Source organism: Dysidea avara, chromosome 12, assembly GCF_963678975.1.
Source record: "Dysidea avara chromosome 12, odDysAvar1.4, whole genome shotgun sequence".
Classification (NCBI taxonomy): Eukaryota; Metazoa; Porifera; class Demospongiae; order Dictyoceratida; family Dysideidae; genus Dysidea; species Dysidea avara.
The window spans coordinates 18156971-18171326 of NC_089283.1; the positions used below are offsets into that span (position 1 = coordinate 18156971).

Consider the following 14356-nt stretch of genomic DNA (forward strand, 5'->3'; position numbering starts at 1 on the left):
GACTTTTTGGACAGCCGTACTCAGCGTGTGGTATGTGGTGGTGCCACCTCTAAACCTATAAATGTAACTAGTGGCATACCTCAAGGAAGTGTGTTGGGCCCACTATTATTTTTAGCATATATCAATGACATCACTACCAATTTATCATCTTCCTGTCGTTTATTTGCTGATGACTGTATTTTGTACAGAAAGATTGATAGACCAGATGATGCTAAAATACTTCAAGAAGACTTGAGAAAACCGGAAATATAGGAAGAGACCTGGGGGATGAAATTCAATGTAGAGAAATGCATGATATTAACAATCACATTAAAACATAATCCTTACATTACGGAATACACCCTCCATGGCAAAAAACTGAATCCTGTTGCAAATGCTAAATACTTGGGTATCAATTTTGACAGCAAGCTTACATTCAACCATCATGTGGACACTGTTTGCCAAAAAGCTAATAACACTTTAGCATTCTTACGAAGAAATCTGAAACACTGTCACCAAAGAGTTAAGGTAGATGCCTACAAGACAATAATATTATTATTTGTTCTACCAATTTTAAACTATGCTGCGACAGTTTGGTCCCCACACACACAATACTACATCAATAAACTAGAAGCTGTTCAGAAACGTGCCACTCATTTTATTGTGTCAGATTACCGCAGATTAAGTAGTATATCACATATCCTAAATTCATTAAAGTTAAAATCCATAGTGTACCACCATACAAGGCTTCGTCTCTTGATGTTCTACAGATTGTCAATCACCTAGTAGAGCTTCCTATCCCCAGTTATATTGTACATTCTACAAGATGTTTATGAGGAAACTAGGATAAGTTCATCAAACCATCTGCTACTGTTGATGCACACAAATTTAGTTTTTACCCAAGATCAATTACCCTATGGAATCAACTACCAATCAATGATATTTGTTCCCTAAATGATTTTGATAGTGTTCTTCAATCAACACTGAAACATTCAATGAAAAATAGTAATTAATAATCTAAAGACATTGTTTTTATACTCAAATTTGTGAGTTTACAATCATAAATATATATACAAATTTGGTTTTAATCGGATAAGGGATCATGGAAGTACAAAGGTGTGAAAATCACGTTTACTTTCTCCCTGTTAATATACTCACGGTGTGGTGCGCCGCCGGGCTTCTTGGGCTACACAACACACTACCATGTGTCTTGATTTGTAATCAGTGATTCCTTTATTATAGGCAGCCTTATTATTGTCACTAATTTTCTTAGCTTTAAAAGTGGCTCTGTTAGCTTAGCTAGTATGGTTTGTCTATATAAGCCCTAACAACATTATCTGCATAAAATGTTTTGTGAAATATATAGTATTATATAAGGTTACTTACAATAGGTATTGACAATTATTATTATACACATATTTGTACCATACAAATAGTAGTGATTAAAAGGCTACATATAAACACTTATATATAACTCATGATCTACTATTGGTCCCAACTTTAAACTCACAGTAGTGAATGATGGATATTAGAGCAACATATAAACCAAAAAATTATTAAAGAATATATATTTTAAAAGATCAAAGGAAAAAGCTGCATTCTTGTGGTTTGACCTTTTCCTTTGAGCAATTATTAAACGTTATATATCATGCACCTGAAAGAAAATTTAATAAACATTTCAAAAATCTAAACCAGAAATGTCTATGTCAATCGCAAGCAAAGTTGTGGAATTTTATTGAAGAAGTATAAGCAAAATGAAATTTTCAGCAGAAACTCAGAACCTAAAGGGAGACCAATGAAATGAGCCAAACCTTGGTGTGAGAAAGTTTCTTGATAGGGTCCATATTTGTGCTAAATTTCATGAAAATAAAAAGGGGTCTGGATTTTTTTTGCTGATTTGGTATGGAATTACCCCTATCTATAAATGATAATAATAATAATACTTAATACTTAAGACACATGTAACTACTGATACTGCTCTTCCTGAATTAGTTATTAGAAAATGGTGTGTACCATACTAGTACTTTGTAAGGGTTATTCCCAAGTCATAAGTATCAATGAGCACACCTCTAGATATACTGATTGGGTGGGCAGGATTGGGGGTGGTACTTCTCAAGTACACATATACTTCATAACTGAAGTTTTCCAGGCCCAAGTCTGGAGCAATGAAGGAACTAAAATTCTACAACAAAACCCTCTGTCAACACTGGTGGTACACACATTTTATGAATATTAATAGTAGTACTTGGATTAAGGATAATGTCTATATATGTAATTGTACATATACAGCATCATTACACTAGCAGCTTTATTACACACTGGTGGGTCTGCTTTTAAGATTTATCACTAGGTAAGACTGTTAGTATTTAGTCTTGGAAAACTACCATACAGACTTCCTTAGGTTGATTTCTCGTTTGCCATAACTATACCAATGATTTGTTCTAGCTACTAGGCTGTTTTGTGGTCTCTATCTACTGTGAGGTGAGAAACGGTGATGCTGGCAGCTATGATAAACTACTGCCAATTGCTTGGTATTTAATTTGCTTCCAATATCCTCATGTCCATTGCATCATGGTGTCCATGCATACGTACATCAAAACAATACCTGTCCATCGTTACAGAAATGCTGTACGTAGACTATAGCAGCTTCCTTTGAACTGCTCACACAAAATGCTACACAAACACTCAAAGAGGATGTTATAATGATATAATATCAACCACAACTGAGCTGGCTAAGGTTTCTATTTCACTATTCTTTTTGCTGCTTTCTCAAGTATACACAAGTGTGTGTGTATATGTAGCTTTAATATAGCCAACAGTATACGATGACTGTGTAGCTGATGTTAATGTATGAGTAGTCTTATAGTGTTAATTCTACTCTTCCTATAAAACTATAATATGTAGATAAAGTTTATTAATAAAAAATACTGTGCAAGGTAAATTCAGGTGCTATAAATGCACCTATACCCTGTGTATTCTATATAGCATAGCTACTTGTGTATTTGGCTTTCGGTAATTGCTGGAGATCACTGTATAATAATTTCAATAGTTGGTTATTCAATGACTGTGCTACAATGATTACGTGTGTTGTATTTGAATTGGTATATACTACATTAATACGATGGGTGGTACTTTATAGCTAGCATGAATATATATGAGAAACTTGATAATGTGCACCAAAATTTTATCACTTATGATTGAATTTACAAAAGGACCCAACGTTATCCTTACACATTTATTTCTAAGACCATAACTGCTTTGTTTCAATATGCAAACCAAATTCTTGACACCTTATATTGTAGCTTGTGGCTAAACTTCAATGCCATTTTCAGCAAAAAAGGTTTTGTGTGCAGGAATACTGGATCCTTTTCACCAATTCAGTCACATTTGCTTTGTAAGGGTAATAGCTATTTTATATACTCTATGTGGTACAAGATAAAGAGAAAATTGCTTGCACTGAAAAATAAAGCATAAGTGATGTTTGTAAAGCTGTTTCAAAAGGTTTATAATAGCTGTCATCGCTTGAATAATAATGAATATGTACCCTACAGTATTCTAGCTCATTTTTGGGCCTCTATAAAGAGCAATTACTGCTTCTGTTCCCCAAAAATCTTGGTACGTCAAGAATCAGTAATTACACAAGCAAAATGCCTATAACTATGTGAATAACAGTTAGCTATTGCAGAGTATGCCATGTATGGATAATGTAACCTTCTGGTCTTACCACCCGTACCCAATGCATGTGCCATTAACATAGCCACACATGTGAACAAGTAATCTGTGAGACTTCTTTACAAAATCTGTGACTTCTTAACACCATGCAGCAATAATAACTGTGCTATTTCTACACAGTGAACAATAAGACCATCCGAGTCAGCTTATAAACAAGACCACTTGTCTAAGCCAGATATTTTATGTCATTCTATTTGTAGCTAGTGAATATACTAAAGCAATTTCATTTTATTTTAAGATTCTGGGTAGCAGCACTGTGACTAGCTATGTAATCAATTTTTACACAAATAGAGATTTGTGTAACACAGAATAGATAGATACACTACACCAGAGAGACAAGACCACACGGAAACAACATGACTACCTTAGGCATACATGGAAACAACATGATAACAACACCTGCGATATAAACCCACAAGCTAGCTGGTGCTACCAGAATGTACAGGGGTACATGTGTGTGGGAAGCTAGCAGTAATGAATATACAACTATTGTTATGATGTGGGATACATTTACTATTCATTGCATTGCAGAAATGAGTGACATCACTTTTATCAGTATAAAAAGAGGACCACTTGGAAACAGCCTCATTGCAACTGCCCATATAGTTGAAGTGAACTGATCAACTGAAACAATGTGGACCTCACTGTGTGCTATTCTCTTCATTCAACTACTGTCAATGACTACTACATCTCCTATCCTGCAACCAGTTGAAGACATCCTGATACCATTTGAAAATGACACAACAGAAATCCAGGCAAAGTGCAGAAATGTCCCATGCCCTAAGTTGAGGTGTTCAAAGACTATACTTAAAGAAGGGGATTGTTGCTGGAGCTGCGACACAACAGGTAAAATAATTTTAAAAGTTAGTCCCTTAAAAGGTATACAATTGTATTTCCTGAAGGGATATAATACGTTCTAGTATTGAGTAATATTCACAGCTATGTTGACAAGGAAATACCTACCACATACCCCAATTACTTATGGTCATGCATGTTCATTGGTGTCTACCAACAGGGAATACTCTTGGGTGTTTGGTTGATGGTGAAACATATGAAGAATTGTCGATGGTTCCTTCCAATAGTTCTGATCCATGTGAAGTTTGCCATTGTTGTGTAAGAGACTGCCAAATTAATGTTTAATCTTTACAGTATAACTTTAGCTTGGAGAAGTAGTTTGCAGCAGAATATTTCAAGCCTGTCCTCAACTAAAGTGCAACCTTGATCGGATTGTAGTAGAGGAAGAGGAATGCTGTCCAAGATGTCCAGATGGTAAGCCTATACACCATGTACCGTACAATTACACATAATGTGTTGCATTAATTAAGTCCATGGTTAATGTGAAGATTAAAGTCTTTTTGTGTTTGTTTCTTTACAGAAACCAGTGTCATCCCCAAACCAGGTACATGATATTTATAATCACCATTTATAATTTAGCGGGTCTGTGATTAGCACATCTAACTACTTATATTGTTTTGTAGCAACATGTGAACAAAATGGAATCACCTACCAAGATGGTGATGTATGGAATCCTTACTTTCCCAAGTTTGGTGTTCTAAACTGTTCCAACTGCACCTGCAAGGTATAAAATTTGTATTCAACTATGTACGTATATTCAGAATTCATTTTTAATTTCTATAGAATGGTAGCATAGCTTGTGAGAAACTGTCATGTCCTCCAGTAAGAGAATGCACAACTGATGATCCAGTAGAAGAAACTACCATTTGTTGTCCAAAATGCAAAAGAAGTAAGCTATAGTGAAAATCCTACGTATCATTTCTGTTTTTAAAAAAATTTTAAATAGCATTTACTGAAATGACAGATGGTACCAATGTTAGCAATGGCACATATACACCACCAATTTTGCAACCAACAACATTAACTACTAAACCTTGCTCGGTAGTCACCCATGCCTATACAGTATATGAGACAATTGATGAACGCATTGACCAGATTGCCATTGAGTCAATACATATTGCCAGCGTGGATGTGTATGTGTGGTCAAATGATACAGTGGAGGTACAGTATGAGTCATACACAAGTAAAACATTTGCAGAAACGTACGTTGGTGTACGTTTCAGATACATTGGTAACACGAGCAAAGGTACATATATCATTGTCACTGTGTATTTAATTCATATATTGTGTACATTTAGAATTGGTACAAACTGTTAGTGATTGGTTCAATACAATAGAAGAGAAATACAGTTTGAACTACTGTAAGTATCTCTGTTCTTCAAGAGTGATAATGCTACTACAGCCAAGTGACTCAGATGACTCAAGTGACGATTGTTAACTGAGAAACATTTCTTAGTACTGTATTTTTACATTGTGAATTTATTTAGTTATGTATTATATTAGTGTTACATGCAATACAAATTTCTTTAACTACAATGAAATCTAAGAGATATACCAGTAACAGGAATGTAAACTGTGAGAGGTAATTACACACAAGATGTGTCTCACATCAAATCAATTTTGCTAGTAACGATGTCATGTACACATGAGAATCATTGAATGTATGTAATTGAATACAACCACTGTCATGAGACTTTTGTGCCTTATAGCCATAAATTGACAAGTGTTTTGCTTTTGCTGTACAAAAAATACTTTGACAGCTTGCCTAGCTCCACTTAAGATACAATGCCACTTGAGAAAATCAGGTACTGTTCAATAACTACAAAGTTAACAGACAAGATGAACATAATATACAGCTGACCAATTACAAAAAGACTATTACACAGTAAACCTGAAAACTCCTACAAGAAAAGATTGTATATCTTTTATCCATATGTAACTGCTGTGCATGATGTATGATATACGTAGAGAGTACAGTTCCCTGTCCCAAGAAAGTATCATTTAGGAAGTACATAAGTAGCTACATATCTTAATTCAGTGCTGTAGCTATTATGAAAAAATCTAGTCCCTGACTGTGGAGGTTATTTCTTATCAGATCTAAATATAGCAGGTAAATGAGGTTTGATCCTGATAACCACCTGATCTGGTTTCATATGAGTTTATACTAACTCCACCTGCTCAGACCTCTTTCTCTGAACTTATTTATTGTAGCATCAAGAGTTCAAAATACTGTAGGTAGCATGAACTACATTACATTATCCCTGAACTTTGGTAGAATGGCACACTCAATTATCACAATTCAATATTGCGTGTATGTGATAAATTTATTCATCCAGTTTTGTAATGTTGTGCAATAAAATGTAGAAAATCTTACAAGGCATATGATTTTATTACGTACCTTATTACTACTGTACATTATGATACTGTTAATTAAAACTGCTCTTCTGACAATGAGTCCTCAATCTAATGTAGTAACTACATGCATATGCTCTTACTTCTATTATATTGTTTGGTTTCCAATAGTTACATTTGTAAATATAAACTGAGTTGTTGTTAGTCTGACAGTATTCCAGTTAAGGCTCTATCCTCAACTACTCAATGCTTGTACATGTTGAGTATTGTGTGTACTGATACATAATATTAAAACTTTTTTATTGCTTCTTGGTTGTAAAATATTAAAGTACAGTATAGCTATTGAATTGGACGGCCATTGCTATTCTTTTTGTGAAGACCCACATTGCATCTGTGGATGTATGCATATATATACCTATCTTACAATCAGGGGTCACCCCAATACCAACAACAACAAGACCATCTCAATCCCCATTGTAACTACATAGCTTTAGTGATCCATTTCTACAAGAAATTAGTGTCTACAGTGTGGCAAAATAATATGGATTTCTTTAAAGGATGTGACACTTTCCTTCGGGAAATGATAACTAATGATAAATACTTTTGACCATATCATTAATGTTAACATACTACCTTTGGTATACTACAAAGCCTTCTTCAATCATAGCCATCATTCCTTTTTTCTCATACTTTTTGTGTATATACATACATGGTTACCCCTGCATGTGCAGAAAATTTCAGCCATTCATGTAATTTGGAAAGCGAAAACAAGTACGTTAACAAACAGAAATTCTATAACAAATTCTCTAAATACTATGCACAACTTCGAAAACAACAACAAGCTAAGCTACTTTATTCATCTTTACTTATTATAAACATTAGGTACATATCAAGTTTCATTGATGTATTGATAGCCAAAGACATGCTCCAGTTGTCTCAACAACACTTGGTACATAAACCATATGTGAAATACCAAATACAGGAATTAAATACTTTATGAGTCTTTCTATTGTCAAAAACAGTTCACTGTATACATCTGTCCATATGTGTGTGTAAGTCTTGTCCAGCAGTGCACTGGATATTTATGATCAGTAATGCAGATAAATTTCAGGACACACCCAATTGCACACATGGAAGATCTCATCTTATACACTTGTCATAGATGCATCCTTCATTGTGTAGGGTTCCAAAACTCTAAACTTTGTATATAAATACTGCTTAATTTACTTTTGAGCATTTATTATTGGCAAAAGAAAAGCTTATTTCCATTGGAAGCTCTGTGCAATCAAATATTGCAGTATCAAACATAATTACACCTAGCAGTCTGAGAGCAGGTATCACGACAGTGGTGTAAATTTGCAGTGTCCCCATTAGAACATCAGGTGGTTGATACCAAAGAATTACGACCATGATGATCAAGTGGATTAGTATGAAATTGTCACTACAAACACACAACTATGTAAGTATTTAAGAATAACTATCAAGTATCAGCACCAAAGGAGATTATATTTTCCATATTTCAGTGACTCTAAGAAACCACTCTTATGTGCATGTATGCTGTACTATAGGCAACACCAGTAGTAATGGTTTCTCCTTTTCTAGTTATGTACACACAACAGTAAATTTATCCTTGAGGTACAAACTGTTCCAGACTTCATAGTTGAGTTCCATACAAGATATAATTTATATGGTTACATACATACGTGGTAGAAAGTTCTTGTACTCATCATCAAAATGTGTTAAACGGTACTCCTTGATTTGAATTTGTCACGTTTCTGTATGTATGTAATGATACATATGTAGTTAGGTACAAAAACAGTGAAATCTAATCCTGTAGGACTAATACATTACCTCCACATCATAATCAAGCCATTAATTTTGATCTGTTTATCAGAGTGCTTAATAAACACTGACTCTTGGCATAAAGAAATTTCCAAGTATTCAGATATATATTCACGATGGTACACATTTATAAACATACTCACAAAATGGTGGGAATTATAAGCCCACTAAAGAATTGGTCATAAACAGATCATATATGGGTTCCTTCATATCAGGCTTATGTAAGGTGACATAATCTCCCATTACAGTGGAGGGCAATGAATGCATTAAGAACATGTACTTAAGTACATGACAAAAGAGGAACTTACTTTATGGACACATGATAAGACACAAACCAACCTAATTGTCTCAATACTTTTTCACAGTAAACAATGCTTGAGATAGTGAATAAGCTATGCAGAGTATACTGAATGTAGACAGGTATATGCAGGAGAGCCTTATCAACAGCCCTGAGAGGAAAAGGGAATGAAATTCATCATAAGTGTACCATAGCTAAATTCATTTGTCAGAAAATGCAGCAGCACATAACTGAACCAAAAAACACACCAACATTTTCAAGTTGATAGGCTGCCCACAGGTTCAAGCCCAGTGTTGATATGTAGCTACCAATGTTTTTGTGTAATGTATAAATTACTTAGCCCTCAGCTAGAAAAACCATGTATCATGTGGGATAGCTGAAACTATGTACAGTTTGTGCATTGCACGGGTTCAAATGACTAAAATTGTTTGTTTGGGAATCACAAGATATTTGATAATATGTGACCAACCTCCTCTGATCTTGGGTGTCTTGATCTTGACCAAACCTCCTCTGATCTTGAGTGTCTCCAAATATTTGATACTATGTGACCACCCTCCTCTTATCTTTTGTTCTTGACCATTCTAGTTACCATATATAGGTGTTCATAGATCGACACACAAACATACTAGTAGACACACTAACACAGCCGTACATATACTACAGTGATATTTTTATGATTTAAAAAACTGAACTATTGTTTCCCAAGCATTTTCTAAATTCTATACAAATAGTGACTATGATTAGTTTTATTTGCTAAGCATGTAAACTGACCAATAATTGGATGTTTCAACAAAACTGTACACACGTGGGACTGCAGCTTACCTGCGGCTTCTCTCCTTCTACAACACTAATGAATATGTGACATAGCACAAACCTTACACATCATGCTGTTGATAACATCATCACAGTCATAAAGACATTGTGACAACTGTCACCTGTGGTAGGGTTCATAGTTCAGCCACATCTATGTATACATACATGTAAATGTTAAGAATTGACAACCATGTGCTGTGTATGTAGTAAAGATAAATAAAATCAAGTTTTTCTGCAAATCTGAAATCTGAAACTGCAACAAGAATTAGTAAATGTCCCACATAATCAGAAGTAATAAGTCCCGATCACAATTAATTTGTTACAATCATACAGTACAATAGCCTAATTACATACATTTGTAAAATGAGTGGACTTTGTTCTTAGTATATGACTCAACATGATAGATACCACAGCCAGGAAATCTCTATTTCATAATACATATATAGCTATGTATATACACACTGTAAGATTATTGCTGAATGATATACTGTATCAACATTAGTATAATATACCTTTATAGCATAGAAATTTTCAGGTGCTTATCTTAGGCCATGCATGCATATTACATGGCCATTACCTATAAATATATGTGACAAAAGAAATTGTGATAAGGAAATATCATGGAAACACTGTTTATGTTTAATTCATTTTCTTTCCATACCACATGTACACTTTTACCAAAACTATCAACAATAGACCATGCAGTATTGGTTGACTCAAAAACTCCTCCAAATTAGTCAATTTTCTGGTGACAACTCTCTAAAAAAATGCACAAAACCTACATTCAGATTTCTACTACTGGACTATCTAATGGACTGACTGGCTGGCTGACTGACTGACTGGCTGGCTGGCGGGGTGATTGACTGACTGACTGAATGACTGGCTGCCTGACTGACTGACTGACGGACTGGCGGCTGAGTGCAGCTCTTAAGCAATCTTTTGAAAGTTAGTAACTAGAGCAGAATAAGGCATAGTGTTATGAGTCATGGGAGCTACATATCTAAATAAAGCAAATAAACTGCCTGTCCATGTCAATATTTTGAGCATGCATTGGTGAATGAGAAACCAGTAGTGGACTAAAACTATATACATGTACATGCTTTTTGCCAGCCAATTCAGCCTATTGCAATAGTTCACTGTACAAAAGCTATGACTGTTACAGTAGGTATATAAATTTAATATGGCTCTCTTTAACATCACAGTTAAAAGTATTCAACCTTCGTCAACTGATGGTGGTTGTTTTGGTAGGTGTACAGGGTCCTTGATCTAGAGTTTTTCTTTGTGACTCTATCTTTCATCATATCATTGTTACACTCATACACTAAACCAAAAGGCTTTGGAGAACCCTAAGTTAAAGTAAACAACTAGATGTTCACTTTCACAACTTGAGGCTCCCCCCACAGCATTCAGACTGGTAGTCTAGAATGTGCTGATATCTGCAATGACTAAAATGAGATACAGTAAATTATCATAGTAATGTCATATAGCTTACACACCAGTAGTCTAAGAATCCATGTACATCAGTTGATGCTGGCAAGGCACCTGGAAAATTTAGCCAGTTGGGATCTTGGTGTTCATAATTATATTGCTTGAAATCAGTATACGTACCTTTCCACCTTCCAAGCATTTGAATATTGATGTTTAAAATTCCTGCATCTTTTGCAGAGCTTGCTGCACCAATCCTAAAACTGTGTCTACTGTCTACATGTTGCATTTGATGACATTCTGGAGGATGTTTGCAATGTAAGGTGTTGTCTAGTTAATGGAACATGATCAGAAGTAATAAAAGTAGACTAGGGTGAGCCAGGACCCCTAATAGTAGGGTAAGGTAAAAGAGCCAAAACTGGACATATATCTGCATCTGTCCCTCCCAAATAAAGGGTCTGTCTTGGACTCTTGATGGTGACTTCAACTACAGATGGTAGTGTTGTAATGTCCATGGCTATATATCATCAATAGAGAGGTGCATTTCTGGATCATATTCTTGGATAGATGGCAAAGTGAAATCACTACAGCAAAAAAATCCGAAAAATGCAGTACAGCATACTGCCCACATCATAGCATAGTTATATGATCTGTCAAAAGAGCTGCTTTGATCTGTCTCATCACTGTTGTGGTGGTTGGCAAACATGTTCTAGGTTGCTTGGTTCTATAAGTTCAGCAACACTCACAAAACTGGGCACCGAAACCAGTTTAACTTTCCTTACAAGTGTACCCTTCTTTGTGGTTGTGGGTAACGTACTTACACTATAAGGTTATTAACTTCATACCCAGCATGAATTCCAACAGCCCATTTACCAAATAACTTAGCATGTACATTATAGACAAGGTAGTGAATCTTTGATTGGTCATCTGTTAACATCATTAATTCTAATTTAAGAAGGTCACATCAATGCCAGAAAATTACTATTCAGAATACTAGATACTGTAAGTACCTTATGTAAGTACCTTACTCACACACTGATCTGTTTAGAAACTCTTAAAGCTATTATGCAGCTGGTAGCTATATAGATACCTCCAATTCCTGAACTGCAAATATGTAGTCCACTCCGATGTACTAAGCATTAACTACTGTTAATAATGCAAGTAATGCTTTTTATAGTGGTTGAATTTAAATATGCAACAAATGTGTGAAATAGTATGTAAGAAACTCTATGTGCATTTATGGTTTTGGGTTTATGCAATGTGATTGGCAAACTGAGCTCAAAGTTGCCAGTGTGTTAAAAAATGTGCTAAGAATTTGGAGCCACTTGCTGATTTATGCCAGCCAATTTGTATTGCCAGTATACGTAATTATAACTGCTATGCATAAATATGCAGTTATAAAGTTAACTGCTGCATACATGTTGTTTTTAATTCAAACATTTTTGCATGTATGATAAATCATTATAGATCGGAATGATTACCAATGATAACATTGACGTGATTGCACTTGTATAGTACCTGTTATGTATACACAATACATTTTTGTTTCTGCATGTCCTTACCCATCTACCATCGCATTCACAAGTTTATATGGTACATTTATAACAAGCTGATTCCTAACAAAACAGTTGAAAAAGAAAAGTACATAGAAAGAGAAAAAACATCGCAGCCAGCTATTGATTAAAACGTGAAAAGCAAACATTTTTGTGGCTTGGCCGGCTCCATTTTATACAAGTTCAAATAAACTTTGCACCAACACTTGCACTTTTATGGTTTCCCTGTAGGAAATTTATGGTGAAAGCTTTGATTGGTCATTAATAAAGTACCAGACATTTGAATGAAAAGATTTTGAAATATTTTTAAGCAGGTCAAGCAGCACTATACAAACTAGCCAACTTAAATTCCAAGATCCTATTATGTAATTCCATATCCCCATGAGTTATTAAATTTTTTGAGGAATCATCAAAGTATTATAATTTTAATCACAGTGATACCAACGTGATTCCCATGTTACCAGCCAATTTTCTTCTTAATTAAATTTTTGTGACACCCACATAATATGATCTTAATCTCTTTCCTGAGCTGACACATGATGCTGGTAACTTTCTAACATTCTCAACCTTATTGGTTGGCATTCATTCCAGAAAGTTTTCAAAAATCAATTTGTCGTGCATATCATGAGTATGTATATTTGTCTACAGTATGTCTCTGTGTGGTGCAATCGTAAACTGTGGCATAGAAAGTATTGTTTTGATCAAGGTATCGAATTCTTCATATGACAAAAATAGTAAACAATGTAACATTAACAGGATAGCACTTACTAATGCAGTGAACATGTTTACGAAAGTACTAGTGTTGTTTTAGTTAACTACAACTAAAACTAAAAGTACTTTTAGTAAGGCAAATATGTATTAGTTAACTAAAACTATAACTAAAAGCAAATCCGTATTATAAATCTAGAACTAAAATACAGCAGAGTAATTTACTAAAACTAAACTAAAACTATAACTAAAACCAAAAGATTTCCTTATGCATAACTAAAACTAAAACTAAAAGGTTTTCATGTTTTTATCTATAACTAAAATGAATTAAGAAGGATTACTATAGCTAAAACTAAAACTGAAATTATTGACGAAACTAACTAAGCATATGACTGTAAAACTCTTTACTAAAACAACACTATGTTGCTCAGATCACTGCATGTATAAGTTCACATATGTTCTACAGGTGGAACAAAGCACAGAATGAAACTGTACTGCTATATGTAGCATCCAAACATCAATATACGCTATAGTTTGTGACCTGATGGTGGTTTAGTTAGCTATAACTAAAACTAAAAGTACTTTTAGTAAGACAAATATGTATTAGTTAACTAAAACTATAACTAAAAGCAAATCCATATTATAACTAAAACTAAATCTATAACTAAAATACGACAGAATATTTTACTAAATCTAAAACTAAAAATAATTGGAAAAGTTTATTAAAACTAAAACGTTTTTAGAAATGTAACTGAAAATATAACTATAACTAAAAGATTTTCACATGTTAAACTAAAAC

General features: G+C 34.3%; 1 protein-coding gene across 1 annotated transcript; it reads left to right on the forward strand.

Moving 5' to 3' along the window:
• The first annotated feature begins 4314 nt into the window (after positions 1-4314).
• LOC136240727 (von Willebrand factor C and EGF domain-containing protein-like) lies at positions 4315-6112 on the forward strand. Its single transcript, XM_066031766.1, has 8 exons — positions 4315-4557; positions 4727-4824; positions 4872-4980; positions 5087-5110; positions 5190-5290; positions 5350-5455; positions 5513-5812; positions 5865-6112. Exons 1-8 carry the CDS (start codon positions 4344-4346, stop codon positions 6002-6004), a joined length of 1092 nt encoding a protein of 363 aa, XP_065887838.1. The 5' UTR covers positions 4315-4343; the 3' UTR covers positions 6005-6112.
• Positions 6113-14356: the final 8244 nt, after the last annotated feature.